Source organism: Vanrija pseudolonga, chromosome 4 (assembly GCF_020906515.1).
Source record: "Vanrija pseudolonga chromosome 4, complete sequence".
Lineage (NCBI taxonomy): Eukaryota > Fungi > Basidiomycota > Tremellomycetes > Trichosporonales > Trichosporonaceae > Vanrija > Vanrija pseudolonga.
In genome coordinates, this window is record NC_085852.1 from 1,773,527 (window position 1) to 1,792,240 (window position 18,714).

An 18,714-nucleotide genomic window follows, 5' to 3' on the forward strand; every position below is an offset into this window, starting at 1 on the left:
TCACCGCGTGGCACGACGACTACTACTGCTACTATTGTGGCCGGGGGTTGACCTTGTTGTCAATACCCAGCATGCCACAGAAGGCCTCAGTCTGAGGGTTGGTGTACCAAGCAGAGGCAGAGCCACCAGGCTGGCCCTCGGGCGGTGCTGTTGGCCAGAACTGCTGTACGCGACCCACGTCCACAGGGCCGCGCTCCCATACTAATGGGGGGACGGCGCCATGCGCAAGGTTCTCCTCGCTTAGTGGCGCCGGGACTAACAAGCCCTCCTGTCGTATCCGCTGAATCTCGTCGTCGATCATGGCGTCGAGGATTGGCGCGTCAGGAAGTGGCGCCTGGTCGTACTCTGTCGACATGTAGCCGTGCAGTGCGCGTGTGATCGCCAGCCAGTCGAGGTCGAACGTGAGGCGAGGAGGTTGGTCCTCCGGCGACATCTCCGGAGAGGGGATGTCCAGGAACTGGGGATCAGCGTATGGCTTCACACGTTGGGATTTACCTGAATGAACTCCTTGCCCGCACCGCACTTGTCCAGCGCGAGGAACTGGGTGACAGGTCCTCCATGGGGGCCAACCTTGGGCTCAACCCGCTGAAGGGCCGGCTCAAAGGTTTGCGGGACAGAGGGACCGTCGGCCGGGGCTGGTGGTGGAGCATGGGGCTCCTCGTCAAACTCTTCGTCCTCGACGAGGATTTCTTCTGGGTTGCCATTTGCCGCTGCCTCGGGGGCTGCTGGTGCCTCGACGGGCGCGGCTACCTCTGCTGGTGCGGAAGTCTGCTCCCCCGCAGGCTCGTCAAAGTCGTCATCTGATAATGTGATCTCGTCCGGGTTGCCAGTATCGGCAGCCACCTCGGCGAGAACAGCCTCCTCCTCGTCATCTGTGATAGAAATCTCGTCGGGATTTGAGTCGATGATCTGGGGCGCCACGGGAACCGTCGGCTTCCTCTGCACCGTGTCGTCGCTGACCGGGTGCTCGTACAACGCGGCAAACTTGACGTGGAGGTGGGCCGAGAACCAGAACGCCGGCTGGATGTGGTCCAGCAATGTCAACAGTGGCGGCGATCCGAGCGTGTTCTTCTCCACCTCGCTTCGGAAGAAGGGCTTCCGTGAGAGTAGGGCCTGGGTGTTACCGTAGTGGGGGATGGAGATCGGCCAGTCGTGCGAGAGGAAGATTGACGAGTTGGAGCGAGGCAACTGGGGTGTGAGTGGTAGTCAAACACTTCTCACTCACTTGCATGAGCTTGGCCACGTCATACTGGCGGATATGGTACTTGCTACGCACTTGCGACCCAGTGAGGGGCATGCGCTCAAAGTGGCCTGCGGTGTCAGCTGGGCTCTCCCTAGTGCAGCTTACCCTTCCGGTAATCGTGCTCCTTGAAGATACCACTCGCGCCTGATATCCTCAACCCGTCGACGAGCACGCTGCCCGCCGTGCCGAGGTAGTAAATGTTCGGGGCGAGCCAGCCGCCATGGTACAGCTCCCACATGTAGTTGCTCGCCTCGTGGTTGCCACCGATGACGATGGTGAGGACGGGCGCGACGCGCGTGCCCGCATAGTACTCATGGAACGTGCCCAGCGTCTGGTACTTGACTGGCACAGCGAGCGATGCAAAGTCGTGTCTTGATCGCAGCGCCTGGAAGTCGCCGCATAGGAGGAGGAGCTTGACCTTTTGCCCCTTGCGCGCTTCAAACTGAGCGACCGTGTCGTAGATGGCCGTGAGGCTGCCATGGGAGCAGCCCTGCACTGCTACCTGGGGGCGTGAGTGCTGAACCATCAATCTAAAACCTATCAGCACTCACAAGCATGGCGAAGTGTTTTGGATGCAAGAGGATCAATGATGAGATGTTCACCTCACTCACCTTGATGCAACTCACCTCCACCGAAAATGGCCCGACACTTGGGCCTCCACTCAACGTCTGCCCAAACAACATTTGTTTCCGCGGGCCTGTTGTGATGGTCGACAATGATGATGCCCATGCTACAAGACGCCGCTGCCCATTGCAAACATCTTGCTCTCTCAACTACTCCATCTCAATGTCGACTCAGACGCCCTTCGGAAACGGCGTCGCCTACACACCGCAAAATGCGCCGCCATTGCGCCGCGGTAACGGCCTAGGCAGCGCGGGCCGGCCATCGCTCTCGGCGTCCTTCTCACTCAACCCAGCCGACGTCTCGGGCATCTCAGACATGAGCGCGCCGTCGTCCCTCCGCGGGCGGGCAGTCTTTCTCTCATCGGCAGAACAGGGCCACCTGGGAATGGGCCAGGTGTCGCCGCGCGTGCGCCCGTCGCTCTACACTAGCCGTGCTGGTCCGAGCAACGGCCCGGCAAGACTCGTCCCTGCAGAGACGAGACATACCCGCTCCCGCTCGCGCCTGAGCGAAGTCATGGACGAAGACGGGTTAGGCACCTCTGGCGACGAGTTCGATGACGTAGAGCACTGGGGCATGATCGACTCGATGCGCCAGTGGCGCCAGGACGCTATGTTGCAGCATCTGTACCAGACGGCTGCGTTCTGGGGCGACAAGCTGTTCTCGTGGACGGGTGGGTGATGGGCTGATGGGTTGAGCTAACCACGACGCAGGCGACGTCGACGACGGTTTCTGGCTCGCGCAGTCCTATTTCCTCCAGGGGAACTACTTGAAGGCGGAGCGTCTCTTGACGGACAACCAGTTACCCCCAGCGTCAGCAGCACAGAAAGGCAAGGGCAAGGGGCGCGGCGGCGACCTGCTGGACGACGAGGACGAAGCGGCGCCCGCACCAATAAGGCTGATCGAAAAGGCCCTTCCGTGTCGGTTTCTTGCTGTCCAGTGCCTCATTCACCAGGACAAGCATGCCGAGGCGCTCGAAATGGTCGGCGAGAGCAACGCGTTCCGCGACGACCGGATCAACCCTCGCCCAGCGCCAGACGAGCTCAAGCTCCACTCATCAATGTGCTACCTCCGCGGTATTCTCCACCTCCGGCTATCGTCACTTCAGCGCGCCAAGGAGTGCTTCATCGAGGCTCTGGTCATTGACCCCAAGAACTACGAGGCGTTCAGGGAGCTTGTCGAGGGCCAAATGATGTCGTCTGAAGAGGGTGAGTAGGAGGTTATATGGCAGCACTGACAAGTGCAGAGTGGGAGTTTATCAACAACCTGGCATACAGGGACCACCTGCAGCCCGATGCTGCGGCATTTGTTCGCCTAATGTACCTCTCCAAGCTGAGGAAAGACTCTCATGTGACCGAGATTGCGGCGGTCCGACGGGAACTGGCCGCTTCCTACGGCCTGGGCGACAACTGCGACGTCATGGTCGGCGAGGCCGAGGAGTTGTTTGCTCGGTACAAGTGGGAGGAGTGCTACGTTGTGACGTCCAAGTGGGTACCGTGTGGGGGAGTTTAGGCTGACAGCGCAGGATTTTGGAGCGCGTACCCGGCCATGTCGGTGCGCTGCCGCTGCACCTCGCGTGTATGCACCACCTGCCACGGCTGCGTTCATCGCTGTACATGCTTGCCCACGACTTGGTCGACCAGAACCCCCACGCCGCGACGTCATGGTACGCTGTCGGCCTGTGGTACTTTACCGGGCGGCGCTGGGCCGACGCCCGACGCTACTTCAGCAAGGCCAATCTCATCGACTCGCGCTTTGCGCCGGCATGGGTTGCATTTGGCCACTCGTTTGCATGGGAGGGGGAGCACGAGCAGGCAATTACAGCGTACTCTACGACGTCGCGATTGTTCTCTGGGTGGGTTGTGACTGTCTTTGGGCTGAGCGCTGACCACACAGATCCCACCTCCCACTCCTGTTCATCGGCCAAGAACAACTCCAGTTGTCACAATCGGCGCTGGCAGAAGAATACTTTCTGTCGGCAGCGGCAATCCACCCGTCCGACCCGCTGCTGCTACACGAGCTCGGCGTGGCGGCGTACAACCGAGACGACTACGCCAACGCGATCGACTACTTTCAGCGGGCGATTTCTGGCGCTGGCGACATGCAGGGAGTTGCACAGACTTGGGCCGTCACACACTGCAACCTGGGCCACGCGCTGCGTGTGGAGGGCAGGTATCCCGAAGCGCGCGCCGCGTACCAGGCGTGTATCCGCCTCGACCCGACCAACGCGACGGCATACGCCTCGCAGGCGATGCTGTCCCAGCTCGAGGGCGATGTGCGCACCGCCATCAGGCTGTACCACGCCGCGCTAGCGCTCTCCCCCCAGGATCCAATGGCAACCGTGCTGCTGGAGATGGCACTGCGCGAGCAGGTCGAAGTGCTCGACCCGACGACGCTGCCTGGTCTCCCGGCGGCGATCGCCCAGCGGGATCTCGATCCGTTCAGCGTGCCAAAGGGCAACCCAGCGTTTGGACCGTTACCCATCGAGATCGACCCTGCGACATTGTCCGACGCAGGCGGCGACACGACAAACATGAGCTTTAGCCAGGCCGAGCTCGACGTGCCGGCCGTCACGCCGCGGGCTAGGAGTGCGGAACTCGACCCGGACACGTCAGTCTCACTGCGCACGCGGTCGCACGTGAGCGCCACACCGGGCGAGGAGTCAAGCTGGATGGAGATTGAGGAGGACTAGGCGGCGAGGCGGCGAGGCGGCGAGGCGGCGAGGCGACGACAAGGCACTTTGCACCACATAGCATAGCATACAGATGCACGACGACAGATCTAGCGCATGGCACGGTACGCCGCAGGTCCCAAGTGTCAGATCTTGAGATCCAGCCGGCAACGTAGCAACGGCGACGGCGATCCCTGCCTGCCCTGCGCGTTCCTGCTGCCGTCTTCTGGGCAGCGGTACTAATGAAGTGCATTCGTAACGCGCGTCCAACAGAGTTTGTTTGCGCGGCACCGGGGGGTGCGAGCACCCACAAACCTTGGTTCTGGCTTCAAGGTTGGACACGGGCGGGGAGCGTGACGGGATGGTCGTCAAGGGGAGCGAGGGGTGTGTCGGAGGTGGGAGGTGGTGTGAAGTGGACTCTGTCGGCTGGTGGCAGTCGACGTCGTGGCACTCGGCCATCAGTGCAGTCAGCTAGGATGAGGGGCATGTGCCAGCCGTCAGTTTGGACATGCAGCGAGCACGCAGCAGCAGCGAGGGCGACGGCGCCGATGGCATCGAGCAGCCGCAACATGAGCCGCTTGTCTAGCCGCCACGGAAGTCTGACCCGCGCCTGCCAGCCGCCAGCATGCCGCCAAATACTCCCGTCATGACGCCGACGACGCCGACATCACCCAGGCCGTTTTCCCAATCAATCTCACCCTCCACTCTGACCGCAGACAACACAAAATGCTCGCCTCAGCAACAGCAGCCCGCACCCTCGCCCGCACCGTCGCCCGCGCCGCGCCGCGCCGCGGACTGCGCACGTCGGCCGTGCTGCGCGAGGAGGCCGCCCAGGCCCAGGCGGGGACCGTCGGCGCCGTGCCGGTCCAGAAGCCTGTCGGGGGGTTCCGGTGGGTCGCGGCGTAGGTGTGTTTGCTGACGGTGCAGCGGCGGCGTTCTCGGTTTCGTGAGTAGTACGGCGGAGGGAACGGCGACCTCGGGCGGAAGCTCGGTCGCTGCCGCCGAGCTCGTCTTGTCCCCGTCGCCCGCTGCCCCGCTGCCCGCTCGCTGACGCTCGCGCCCAGCTCCTCGGCTTCTCCGCAGCCACCTCCCTCGGCGTCTACTACCTCCAGCAGGACACCAAAGTGGCGCAGGGCCTGCTCCTCGCGTCGGTCGACGAGCTCTCGCAGGGCACTGAGCGCATCACGTCGCACCTCGACAGGCTGCAGACGGTCGAGAAGGACCTCGCGGCGCTGCGTGCGCAGAGCGCGGCGAGCGGCGACGTCGCCAAGGTCCGCGCTGAGATGAAGAAGGTTTATGTGAGTGCCGAGGGCTGGCGCCGAAGGCGGCGGCGCGAGGGATTCGTGCGGTGTGGTGTGCGGCAGGTTGAGCGAAGAGGAGGCGAGATCCGAGATGGTCCACCGGGTCAGCGGTCAGCGCAGACGGACTGGGCAAGCCGTCCAAGGTCCTCGGCGTGCAGAGCCTAGCCGGATGAAGACGGAGACTCCTGTCGACGTCCGGCAGCATGAACATGCCGAGGGAAGGTGGCCAAGATGACGACGATGTGACGAGAAGGGGGCGAGGGAGAAAGCACACTACGCCACGCCACGCCACACCCAACCCCGGCAACCCACTCACACCCGCAGGACGGCCTCCACCTCGAGCTCCTCGACCTGCGCGCGCACGTCTGGGGTGTCGAGCAGGACCTGCAGAAGGTCGCTAAGACTGGTACGTGGAGTCGTGGTTGTGCGGCGTGCGGCGACTAACTGCCCGCACAGAGGCCATCAGGATCTAGACTGGTAGAGAATGCATGGTGTGGCAGTGAAAGAAGGATTGTGTCATTGTGGTTTTGTGCGGTCGTGTGCGAGTGAGCGACTGCGACACTAGGGCGGCCTTGCGCTTCCTTGTGCCGACGAGTGGTGGATACACCGAGAAGGCACTCGCTCACTCATCGCTCACTGCCCACTGCCCACCGCCGCTCTCGCTCCAGCGCAGTGGACCTCGCGGACCTCGCCTTGCCCCCACCCCAGATCCGGTGCCCTCGCATTCGTTTACCAAAAGGTGTTCGACGCCGGATGGTAATGTCAGCGCGGGTGTTGCCATGCAGCGCGGCGGGTGCAGTCTATGCTCCGAGCGCTCCGAATTGTGCAGCAGCAGGTGTCATATTCATTATGAGGCCAACGGCAGCGCTGCAGTAAGTAAACGGCACGGCAGCGGCAGGGTCAGCAGCAGAAAGGTACAGCAGCAGCAGCGTAAGGACATCAAATCGTCAGTCGTGTGCGTGCCTGGTCATGTCGACACCACCTCGACCATTGGGCCATGTATTTCTGCGGGAGTCGGAGTGCTCGATGTGAACCCGTTCGTTCGCGACGCGTCGTGTTCGTATTACACAGTCCCGGTCGTGAGGACGTGAGGACCCGTGTTCTTTCTTCTCTGCGACGGCGAGGAGGTGCCAGACTGTTCTTTTCTGGGGCACTGCTGTAGTCACCTGCGCGGAAAGGAGTTCCAGCTAGCCCACCCGCACGCAGCACCCTCTCCAAACCCCGCACTGCATTGCCTGCCCACTCACTGTCTACGACGCCGTGGAGGGACCCGTGTTATCTCCTGCTCCCTCGTCATGATGACCTCGTTCGTTGTCTGAAAAACTTGGGGTTGGTTGGGCACGACGCGTCGTACATGTTCGTGCGCCACACCCCCTTCCGCGCGCGCGGCAGGCCTCGCCCCCTGCGCCACCATTCTGAGACGAGACGGCGGAGACGGATGGGACGGATGGGGTCGCTTGTCATGTCCGAACTGTGCCTGCTTTGGTTGCCGCTGGCCGCTGGAACCCCCTCCCTGCGCGTGCATGCATGCATGTGGGCGTGCGTGGGCGTGTGGGCATGGGTAGCTGGGTATGTGTGGTCTAGCAGCCACCAACCTCGACACGACGCAAGCAAGCATGTAACTGGAATTGCCCCAATGATTGCCATGACGTGGTGCTGTGCAGCACTGTGTCACTCTGAACCACTCTCCGGGGATCACTTCCATTGGAGGGAGGGCCAGCCTCCATAGCAACAACAGAGACAAGGTCTGGACGCGACGACGATGATGGCCACTTGACGCGAAGCTATAGACATATCAGAAGAGTTTGCTTCAAGCTTTACTACGGGGAGTGTTAGACTGCAGTTGCTCGACATTGCCCCCTGGCGCGCTCTCGTCATGTTCTTGCACCCTTGCTATGCTCCCCTGCCTCTCTCCTCGTCGACACCAGACAAGGTTTAGTAGAAGGGAAGAGGGGGGAATCGGGACCATTTGGAATGTGCAGTTGGGTGGTGGCTAGGTTGCAGCCTACTGCTCGCGCGACGCACATCACTCACCTCACACTTCCCCGCTACGTTTCACACTTGCTCCATCCGCCGCGAGGCCGACGTCGACGCAAAATTATTTTTACGTAGACCTACGTCGAGCCGCACCCTCTATGTGGAACAAGCAGCGGAAAGGGGCGTGGAGAGAGGGGGTGGGCACAAGGTCGACCCTCTCTTGTCCTCTGGACTCGTGCAGCACAGCCTACCTGCCGATCAGACAACGATCATCATTCCAGCGACACCGGACGTGTTCAAAGTCAGCGGCTAGCGTTTCACAATGCGACAGAGCCCAGGCTCCCTTACTCGGTCCTATGCGATTCGCTTCGCACCCCTTGGCCTTGTGGCCTTGCCCACGGCCCACCGCGTACCCTGGTAGTCACCTAGAGGCTCCATTCTCCCGGGCGCTACTCGCCTCGTCATTAGCCCGCAGCGTGGTTGGCTGTGGCCACTGCACGCGCACAGCCAGAACCCGACTTTGGGTAAGTTGGGCGGAAGGTCCAGGGACCCGACGAGCCAGGTCCGGGTGCCGTCTGCCCGCCCGCGCCGATGAGGTAAGTGGGATGGGCCAGAACAGGCTCCAGGGGGGCAGATTTGGGGTGCGCAGAGAGCACAAGAGCCGTGGCGCAGACTCGAAACATAGGGACGCGAAGCAGACGGCCAGACGCAGCACGGCAAACGGCTCAACTCACAAGTGTGTCCGCGCTACCCAGACGCCGTTTCATCCTCCCCTCTTCACCCCTGGGGCAAAAGCATCACGCTCGAGACGTCCGGCGGCAGGACAGCCCAAACAGACGCACACGCAACAGTTACGCGTCAGGTCAAAGTCTAGAAGGTCGGTCGGAGGATACCTGCTACGCAACCGGGGTCTCCCCACCAGGCGCGCGACGACGCCTAGTACACGACGCCTTTTGACTTTTGGCCTTGGGGCAGCGTTGTGCCTGTGGTGCGTGGTGCGCGCGCTGCTGCTGCTGCTTTCGCTCTGCTCTCTGACACGCTGGCGCGCGTTAGATTCGGGTCCCCTGGCGAGCTGGCGACATGGCGTATACGCTTGTGCATGCCTTTGTCCTGCTGCCCCACACCCAGCATCTGGCATCTGGCATCCCAGACGTCAACAAACAGGGGCAGCGTCGTCGACCCCCCCCGGGCTCCCCCTTCCAGTCTGTCACGCTCGTCAGAAGTCATGTCTGTTTGTTGTGTGCCGCGGCGGTGTGAGGCGCAGCGGCACGGCGTATGGGCGCGCGGCGCGCGGCGGCGGCGGGGGGCGTTTGCATGCAATAGACTGCGATTACCTGAGCGAGGGCCGTCCTTGCGAAAGGACGGTGGAACAAGCAGTCCCTCGCAATGGATGCGTGAGTGTCTGCTAGGGCAAACGAGGATGGCTCTCGGCACCATGCCGTCAACAGCTAAAAACTGTCGACAGTATGGTTGTTGGGGTGGGCGGTACAGAGGGGTTCTGTGCAAGGGTTTTGGCGTGCAAAAGGTCGTCTCAGGGGGACGGACAGCAGGAGCAGGAGCATCAACAAGGACGCAGACGGCGGCCAGCTGCTGCTGCAAACGAGGCGACTGAAGATGCTTGTCTCCCCCTCCCCTCTCGACACGCGTGTCAACGCCAACAGGTCCCAAGCTAACCTAAACCCCTCTCTCCTTTGACCCTCGCCCTCGCCTCGCCTGGCAGTCTACTAGTGGCGCCTACTGCTCCTGTGCCGCTCCCACCCCCCTGCTCTCCTTTGGGACGTACGTTGTGGTAACCCATGTTTCGAGGCATCAAGCAGTAGGAACAGCACGAGAGGAGCAGCACAGTCGTCGTCGACGACAGCAGCAGCAGCAACGGCAGCGATACCCACACACCCTCTTTCGACTTTCTCATCCTTTCGACTTGCCTCGCCACCACTTCTTTACTCTTGCACTACTTGCTCTATTGCACTTGCACACTCGCTCTCTCGCCAGCGCCAGCGCCACTCACAATGGACCGCAGACGCGAGAGCGTGCTCGCAAACGCTTCTTTACGCGTCCATCCCTTTATTCGAGGCGCTATCGGCGAGACATCCCCCATCCCTCGCCGCCCCGTCTCGGACGATTCGATCAGAATCACTAGGGCAACTGCGACAACACGAGCACCCGCACCACCACCGGCAGCAGCATCAGAACCATGGCGCCCGTTGTTGCCATCAGCCCAGGCATCGTCGTCGCGTCAGCAGCAGCAGTCGCAACACCCCTCGCCGACGACGGTTCCTGTCCCTCCTCCTCCCAAACCCTCGGTGCCAGACGCGCGACTCCCCCGCTACGGTGTCACACATCCTCCTTCGTCGCTTAGTCGGCAAACGGCACCACCACAACCACCAAAGGCAGCACCAGTAACACCAGCAGCAGCAACGCTTGCCCGCGTATCGTCACCACCTCCGATGGGCTCGGTGCCGTCGTCGTCGAGCAACCCTGTTGCTTCTGCTGCTGCGGTGGCCGCCGTTGCAGGGCCCTCATCTACTTCAACAACAAATCGCCGCCGTGCGCCTCCACCACCCATTCATCGGTCCACTAGTGGCGATGGTGGTGTCTCATCACAACGTCCTACCGTCGGAAATGCCAAGACGGTCAAAGTGGTAGAGCCGCCAAAACCTCCGACAGCGACGACAATGCACCATCCATCGGGCGAACCAAACCAACAAAGCCGCGCAATGGGTATTGTCCGCAAGCTGAGCTTCAGGAGTCGCGACGGCAGGCCAAAGGATAGGCTAGCATCATCGGCTGCTGTACCGGCCAGACGGTCGATGGACGAGACCCGGGCATCAGCACGACCAAGCACTGAAGAGCAGCGTCGATGGGCTGGCCGCGGGTCCATTGACGTTGTGCGTTCCAGTGACCATGTCGAGACATTGTCGTCGCCGCCCCAAGCCCTGGTCAGGAGCATGGAAGCGCCGCCGCCGCTCACAACAGCCCCCACCCCGCACTCAGCCACCGCCACCACCACCACTGCTGCTGTCCCTGCCCTTGCTGCCCCTACAGCGGCAAAGGACAAGCGGTCAGTAGTGCGAACGAGCAAGTTGGTCCGGACCTCGTCTTTGGGCGCCACCTCGCGCAGCGTCTTCCCAAGGAGGAGGCAGCAGACGGTGCCCGCCGACCCAATGCCCCAGCAGCCCCAGCTCAGCGCGGCAGCGGCTTATGCCGCGGCCATGCAGACCTTGCCCGGCCGCAGCAACACCACTAGCGGCGGCAAAGGCAAGGCCGCCGGCAAGAATGCGCTTGGACTATCGGCTGTGCGCGAGACAAGTCCGCGCGGCGTGAGTGACGATGAGACCACCAGGGCAGCAAAGGCCAGAACCGTCGTCGACCCTCACGCCATGCCAAAGGTTCCGCCACTCAAGGCCGTGCCATTCTCGCAGCCGATAGCGCCTATCAAGCTTGACGGGTTGGACGAGAATGCTGCCCGCAAGGCGGCGCCGCTCACGAGTGACTCGGACAGCAGCGCACAGCAACGACGCAAGCCGCGCTCGAGAAACGCAGAGACAAGACGCCTCTCAGCCGGCTCGAGCAGGAGACAGGAGCGCGAGATGCGCGCAAAGCTCAAGGCACTTTCGGCGACAATGACCGCGACGCCGGTCCCTGTTTCGCATAGCGCCTCGCTGGTTCCCACGACGGCGGCGCCAGCAGCGGCGCTTGTGACTGCCCAGCGCGTGCCATCGACACCGCCAGTGCCGGTGCAGGAGCTCCTTCAGCCACCAAGCTCGGCTCAATTGTTGGCGCCGCCGGGTTCGTCATCAGCGTCGCCTATTTCAGCCGCATCTGCCATTGATGACGACGATGCCAGCTCGTTTGTCGGCCCGATCCACCCTTCTGACCCCCTCTACCACCCGCAGCCGCGCCGCCTCCTGTCAAAGAAGAGCACGGACAACTTCTACCTCCACGCCAATGTGACCATCTCGGCATTCCGCGGCCGCTACTCGCAGTCGCCGCCACCACCCATGCCCTCGATCCCGCACCACCTGCCGCCGTCGCCACAGCTCCCAAGCCAGTTCTCGCCACAGCAGACACCGGAGCCGGCACCGGCATTCCCGCTTGCTGACAGAGGTCACCTCCAGCTACCGCATCGCGACCACCGTGGCTCTGTGCCGTCTGTTCCCGAGTCGGTTTGCAGCGACCGCCGCCAGTCGGACATGTCGCTTGCCGAGGATGTTGAAAAGCCTGAGGAAGAGCCGGTGGATGTGCGCGCTTCGATCGCAACGTCGATTGCACAGCCCATCCCTGTACCGCCTTCGCCCGTCGTTGAAGCGGTCGCAGAGCTCGACGCTGCTGTGGTTGGCGCCCCGGAGCCACTGCCCTCGCAGATCGAGTCGCTCATCGACTCGCCACAAAAGAACGCTCACACTTCGTGGTCGCCGCCCGCACCCAAGGCGGTGGAGCTTCCCCCGTGCCCACCTTCGGCTTGGTCGCCCCCTGCGCCTTCCGGAGCAGATGGCAACAGCAGCCACTCGTGGTCGCCTTCGACCGCGATGACCAAGGAGGTCGACTCGGTGACTTCAGGCCGCCGCGCTGCAGCCTGGTCATCGGCGGATTCGCTCCCCCAGCCTGCGTCTGGTCTTCAGTCGCCCGAGCCTCGCTCGCCCGCTTCCACCGAGGACCCGACGGGCATGACGTCGTGGACTTACAAGCAGCTTCAGCAGGCTTCGACATACAAGCAGCTCCACTCGTCGACCTACCAGCAGCTGCACCAGGCGTCGCCCCTGTACAAGATGTCGTTCAAGCCCCAGTCGGAGCCGCCCATTGAGAAGCAGGCTCGCTCCGTGTCCGACCCCAAGTCGCCTGAGCCAGCCCGTGTCATCTCGCCGGCGTCGGCCGACACGGTCAAGCCGCCGGGCGCGTGGCAGGCCGAGGACCGCGTCGTCGTGGCGCGTGCTTCAGTGCCCGATCTATCCCATGTCCAGGGCGCTGCCTCGCCCACGCTCTCCGGCGAGGCGTACACGCAGACATCCACTACGCCGAGGCGTGGCATCACGCTTGACTTTGCGCAGGTTGGCACCCCGACAGCCAAGGCTCACCTGCCTTCGCCGCTTGTCACTCCTGCCAACTCGCCATCGCCGCCGACGCAGCAGCACCTGCAGTCGCCTGTGGACCACCCGTCGCCCATGTCGTCGGCTGGCTCGTCGTCCAGTGCCCTCCGCACGCTGACTGGTGGTGGCAACAAGCCGCCGTCGTCGCCCAAGTCTGCGGCGGCCAGAGGACAAGCCCGGCCTGCCGTCACCATGGCGACGCGGGTGCGACGCCGCTCGCGCCCCCCTACGCTTCCTCCCAAGTCGGCATTGCGCCAGCAGGTGGCACAGGCCTTGGCGGAGCGCGAGCGCAACACTGCCACGCTCACCAAGGATGCCAACAGGGAAAGCCAGGTCAGCCAGGCTGATAGCGACTCGGTGTACGCTGGAATCGTGTCGCATTACACTACCCAGGGTCGCCTGCCCAAGAGCCGCGGCCACTCGCGCAAGCTCAACGACCCGGACCTCGAGGTACTGTCGTCGGACGAGTACCCTAAGGATGACGACAACGAGTCGGTGGGCTCGGACTCGGATTCAGAGCCGGAGCACCGGAGCTTCCGCCAAGTCATTGGGTACCAGCAGGTGTTCCTGGTCCCCACCCAAGCTCAAATCCGCCATCTTGGCGCTCCGTCGCGGGCTACGGTGCACGGTTCCGCCACACACGAGCACCGCACGACCACGACTCAAGCCCCCGTTGCTTCGGCGGCGGCGGCTGCGGCTCGGCCTCACTACATGTCGCCCGATGCGGAAGCCGAGATTCTTGCTTCGCTCCCACCTAGCCGCCCTCTCAACAGTGTCAACTTGACCCCTGGCGCGGAGAGTGGCCGCAGGCCGAGAAAGACGGGACTCCCACAGTCTGTGAGTGGAAGCGGCAGTGGCTGTCTTGCATGATATGGTAACTGACACAAACACAGGAGCTGCACCGCTGGTTGGCACAGAGCGCCCATGCGTAAGGAGATGTACGAAGAGAGAGGTGGGGGAGTGGGGCAGAGCGGAGAGGGGTGGCACCGCCGGTGCGAAGGCCAAGACGGAGACGGAGACGGGCGGAGAGGGAGGGAGACGGAGAAGAGGTACGGAGAGGGAGGGAGACGGAGAAGAGGGACGGAGAGAAGCATATCGACGCGAAGGACGCGTCGACGACACTCTGGTAGTGATGCTTGTAGGTTGTACCATAAACTTTTGTTACTGCATTACCATCATTTGGTTTCATGTTTGTGGTCTGTCGGGCCCGACGCCCGAAGCCACGGCGGCGGCGGCGGCGGCGGCTTGCGGAAGGGGGAGGGGGAGGGGAGGGGAGGGCTGAAGCCCGACACGACACGACGCAAGCAAGCCATCGCATCGGGTGTGAGCAACGCGCGGCATGCGGCGCGGGAGTGCCGTGAGGTGGTGTTCGGGCGATGTGCCCGTTGGAGAACGGTGGCTGCGGCACGCAGGAAGGAGGAAAGGCAAAGGGAAGGTAGATGAGGATGAAGCGCGGTGCGACGCTCGCCGCCACGCACGCCGCGACGAGCAAGACGCGACGTACGCCGGGTGCCGTTGCCGTATGGAGGATTGGATCTGACCAAACACTACGGCGTGCGTCGTCGTGCGTGCATTGTGCCGTGCCCGCCGCAGTGCCACATTCTGCCTGCCTACCGCAGGTGCACAGGACACTGTACCGCGGGGGGAATATACAAAGCGGCCAAGGTCCCCGGTGTCAGGGGAGGACGAAACGCGGCCAGGGTGGGCGGGTGGTTGTTTGGCTGGCAGGCAGCGGCCAGCGGCCAGCGGCCGGCAGCCGACTCGTCGCGATGCGCTGCGGATGTACCGGCTGTGTCGCGCTGTGTTGTTGCTCTGACGGAACGCATGGGTGCACAAGTAGGCACGCCCGTGGCAGACGGCCAGGACGGCCAGAAGCCAATCAACCAACCCAACGACACCCACCCACCAAGTCTTGGCACACGGACAGCGGTGCCTTCATACCGGATGACTGTGGTACAGCCTTGGCCGGGGGACGGAAGTGGCAGGACGGTGATTGTGGCCGCTGGGCGCGCGCTGGGGTGGGGCCAGTGGGTGGTAGCTGCAGCAGCGACATTCTTCGGGAGGCGAGCGAACGAGGTGCTGGCTCGGCGGGGCCGAAATTAGCCTGGGCACTGGGCGCACTGGGCAGTGTGGTAGCGTGCGGCGGCGATCAGTGGTACTGTCCTTGGGTCTTTGTTGTTGCCGCCGCCGCTAGCGCCTTGCTTGTGCAATGTGCGTTGGGTCGTCACTCGCTCGGCGGGCATGGAGACTGCTGCTTGGCTTGCCTTGCATAGTAGGTAGCCGGTGCTGTGCGGTGTGCGCGGCAGATGGACCCTGGCGACAACAGAGCATTCCCTAGCCACAAATGCGGGTGTCGCGGCACGAGGCCAGAGGGGGCGGAGGGGGAGGGGCTGTGACCAGCCGCCCCTGACGCCCGGCGGCCCTGAAGTTAATGCGCTGTGCTGTACACCGCCCGCCCGCGCGCTTGGGCCAACACCAGCAGCGAGTTGGCTGGCTTGGGCGTGCCTGGTATGGGTGTGTGTGGGCAAAGGAAGGAGGCCAGCAGCAGCACGCTGCAGCACGGCGGCTGTCCTTTGCTTTTCTGGCAGGGAACCAAGCAAGTTCAAAACATTGCGCCGAGTGGTGGGTGGGACGAGACGAGGCATTTGGTGGGAGGCAACAGGGAAAGCCAAAAAGCACAGGGAAGCAAGAGCCACTGCGGTGCTGCAGCAGCAGCTGCAACAACTCAGCCTCTGTATATTGTCACACATGCCTCTTCTCATACCACCACACACTCTCTCTACCTCTTCCTTTCCTCATCACCACCACCACCCACAACCCCGGGCGCATCTATTCCTTCCTCCCCTCCCTATCGCGACGACGACGACCAACCCCCGCGCCGCCGCCGCACACGCCCCCCAGATCCCACGCACGGTCCTCGCAACGAAGTCGAGCCGTGGAACGAGCATAGTAACAGCCAGTTTGGGCCTAATTCGGGTGGAACCAGTCGGTGAGTAGAGTGTCCTTGCGTCCTTTTGTCGTTCGTGCACAAAGTGTCGTTCGTGGGTACGCGCGCGCCGGCGCACATGCAACCCAACCCAGTCTGGGTACGCGTTGGTGGTACACACCCTTCACCCTCACCCACCGTTACTCTGTCACTGTGTCCCCCATCACCACCCTTGTTCTCGTCCCGAATTAAACCCCGTTGGCCGCTACCCTTGAACCCACGCACACTGTGCACAAACCACTTCCGCACGCACAGCCTCGCCTTGACCCACACAACCACCCGTCTTCTTTCTTATTTCTAACCACACTGCACAGTCACCTTCCTCCCTCTTCTCATCACATTCAACCTCGACCACCCCCGTGGATAGACTTAGACAACCAGTCTCTCTTTTCATCCCCCTCCCACTCTCGTCTTTAGTAGACTCCGCGAGCGGCCGAGCGAAACATCTTCCCCTATATCAATCTCCCTTTTCCCACTTTCCACCTTTCACCAACCACCACCTCTTCACCACTTTCTTCACAATGCGCTCGCCAATCTCGACATTGTGGGCTCTCCTCCCCCTCCTCGCCCACTCGGTCGCCGCCGCTGGTGGCCAGAAGGCACTCACCTTTGAGCCGGCTGGTGATGCGGGTATCTCGGCCCAGATGGTGAGTGATGGTCGAATTTGCCTCTAGTGGCAACACGACACCTCGTGACCACGACACATTCTAACATGCTTGCCAGATGTTCCTTGGCTCCAAGACCAAGGTCTACATTCTCGACAAGACTGAGAACAACCCCACTCAGATCAATGGAAAGTACGGCTCGCACCCCGCATGGGCCGTCGAGTACGATATCAACACGCAGCAGGGTTAGTCTCTCCCCCCAGTCCCGTTTCATCCTACCCGCGCACCGCCCCCCCCGCTGACCCCGCACCCAGTTCGCACCATGGACGTCTTCTCGAACACGTTCTGCGCCTGTGGCGCTGTGATGGCAAACGGCACTTGGGCCGTGTTTGGTGGCAACCAGCCCGTCACCACGGGTGGTGTTGCTACCAACCAGCTCGCTGCCTACGCCGACATGACTGGTGGCACGGCCATTCGCATGCTTACCCCTAGCGATGATGGCAAGTCCGAGTACGTCCAGGGAGAGGTCACCCTCGACATTACAAAGGACACTGGTGGCTACCTTCAGATGACCGGCAAGCGATGGTACCCAACTGTCGAGACCCTCGCAGACGGAACTCTTATTGTCATTGGCGGTGACAAGAACGGCGGTTATGTCAACACGGCCGGCCAGGACAACCCCACCTACGAGTTCTTCCCTCCCAACGGCCAGGGCGCTGTCAACCTCCAGCTCCTGACCGACACCCTCCCCATCAACCTCTACCCCCTCGTCTGGCTCATGCCTTCTGGCCAGCTCTTCATCCAGTCTGGCGCCAAGACGTACCTCTACGACTACAACTCGAGGCAAACGACCAACCTCCCAGACATGCCTTACGCTGCGCGTGTCTACCCTGCGTCCGCCGCCACGGCCATGCTTCCTCTCACCCCCGAGAACAACTACGACCCCACCATTCTCTTCTGCGGTGGTTCCAACGTCACCCAGTGGGGCAACGACGGCGGTCCCGGCTACAACGTCACGGCCATGCCTGCCGACGCGTCGTGTGTCCGCATCAGCCCCAACCAGCCCAACCCCCAGTACGTGACCGACGACTGGATGATTGAGGGTCGCTCGATGGGCCAGTTTGTCATCCTTCCCGACGACACGTTCTTCCACGTCAACGGTGTTGCCATGGGCACTGCCGGTTACGGTGACCAGAAGTACTCTATCGGCGAGTCGTTTGGCCAGGACCCCGTCTACATCCCCACCATCTACAACCCCAACGCTCCTGCTGGCTCGCGCTGGAACCGCACTGGCCTCACGCCCTCGCCCAACGAGCGCATGTACCACTCGACTGCCGTGCTCCTCCCCGACGGTTCGGTCCTCATCTCGGGCTCCAACCCCAACGCCGACTTCACCAACAACCAGTGGCGTTCGCGTACCGACGTTGAGCGCTGGTACCCATGGTACTACGACAACACCCGCCCCACCTACACTGGCCGCCCCGACTCGCTCAGCTACGGTGGCAACTACTTCAACCTTACTCTGGACACGACCGACGAGACTGCTGTCAACAACACCAAGGTTGTCATCATCCGCGGTGGCTTCAACACGCACGCTATTGCCTTTGGCCAGCGTTCGCTCCACCTCAAGACGTCGTACACCATTGACCGCAACACCAACACGACGACGCTTCACGTCTCGCAGCTTCCTGGCACTCCTGGCCCCAACATCTTCCAGCCCGGCCCCGCTCTCTTCTTCGTTGTCGAGAACGGCGTTCCTTCGGAGGGTGACTTCGTCATGATTGGCTCGGGACAGATTGGTACCCAGCCTACTGCTGCCAACCAGGAGCTGCCCTCGTCGACCGTCATTCCCCTGCCAAACCAGGAGACGTCGGCTGGCGCTCCCTCGGCCGGTTCGACTGGCTCGATTGACTCGCACAAGAACTCGGGCGCCATCTCCCTCACTGGCTTTGCCCCTGCTGTGCTCGTCACGCTTGGTCTGGCCCTGGCTCCCGTGCTCCTGATGTAAACGGACACTGTGGACAGTTACTGGATCCCCCACACACAAACACGCACATCACTCATCCCCCCCCGGCACTCAAGCCTTCGTTTGTCATATCGGTTCGAGCATTTTACCCCCCCAAAGCCGCGTAGGCCCCCCCGTAGTACTCTCGTGTGTAGCCTTGCATGGGCCACTGTAATGGACAATGATGCAATACATCAATAGATACGAAGCACGGAGCG

The 18,714-nt window shown here is 62.5% G+C and overlaps 5 protein-coding genes across 5 annotated transcripts; 4 read left to right on the top strand and 1 right to left on the bottom strand.

Moving 5' to 3' along the window:
• Positions 1-31: 31 nt before the first annotated feature.
• dbr1-b (Lariat debranching enzyme B) lies at positions 32-1,814 on the bottom strand (the record flags this gene model as incomplete). Its single annotated transcript, XM_062772499.1, has 5 exons — positions 1,795-1,814; positions 1,349-1,745; positions 1,226-1,311; positions 496-1,188; positions 32-457 (listed from the first exon to the last, which is right to left on the bottom strand). The coding sequence occupies exons 1-5, from the start codon at positions 1,798-1,800 to the stop codon at positions 32-34; spliced, it is 1,608 nt and encodes a 535-aa protein (XP_062628483.1). The 5' UTR covers positions 1,801-1,814.
• Positions 1,815-2,029: 215 nt separating this feature from the next.
• Positions 2,030-4,594, top strand: cut9 (Anaphase-promoting complex subunit cut9; the record flags this gene model as incomplete). Its single annotated transcript, XM_062772500.1, has 5 exons — positions 2,030-2,537; positions 2,578-3,072; positions 3,111-3,351; positions 3,390-3,719; positions 3,761-4,594. 5 exons carry the CDS (start codon positions 2,030-2,032, stop codon positions 4,554-4,556), a joined length of 2,370 nt encoding a protein of 789 aa, XP_062628484.1. The 3' UTR covers positions 4,557-4,594.
• A 632-nt stretch (positions 4,595-5,226) lies between these two features.
• Positions 5,227-6,362, top strand: LOC62_04G005942 (uncharacterized protein). The gene is made up of 5 exons (XM_062772501.1): positions 5,227-5,425; positions 5,463-5,481; positions 5,600-5,833; positions 6,161-6,242; positions 6,293-6,362. Exons 1-5 carry the CDS (start codon positions 5,262-5,264, stop codon positions 6,307-6,309), a joined length of 516 nt encoding a protein of 171 aa, XP_062628485.1. The 5' UTR covers positions 5,227-5,261; the 3' UTR covers positions 6,310-6,362.
• Positions 6,363-9,716: 3,354 nt separating this feature from the next.
• Positions 9,717-13,952, top strand: LOC62_04G005943 (uncharacterized protein). The gene is made up of 2 exons (XM_062772502.1): positions 9,717-13,737; positions 13,794-13,952. Exons 1-2 carry the CDS (start codon positions 9,823-9,825, stop codon positions 13,830-13,832), a joined length of 3,954 nt encoding a protein of 1,317 aa, XP_062628486.1. The 5' UTR covers positions 9,717-9,822; the 3' UTR covers positions 13,833-13,952.
• Positions 13,953-15,641: 1,689 nt separating this feature from the next.
• GLX_1 (Aldehyde oxidase GLOX) lies at positions 15,642-18,704 on the top strand. Its single transcript, XM_062772503.1, has 4 exons — positions 15,642-15,889; positions 16,201-16,533; positions 16,610-16,736; positions 16,806-18,704. Exons 2-4 carry the CDS (start codon positions 16,408-16,410, stop codon positions 18,497-18,499), a joined length of 1,947 nt encoding a protein of 648 aa, XP_062628487.1. The 5' UTR covers positions 15,642-15,889; positions 16,201-16,407; the 3' UTR covers positions 18,500-18,704.
• Positions 18,705-18,714: the final 10 nt, after the last annotated feature.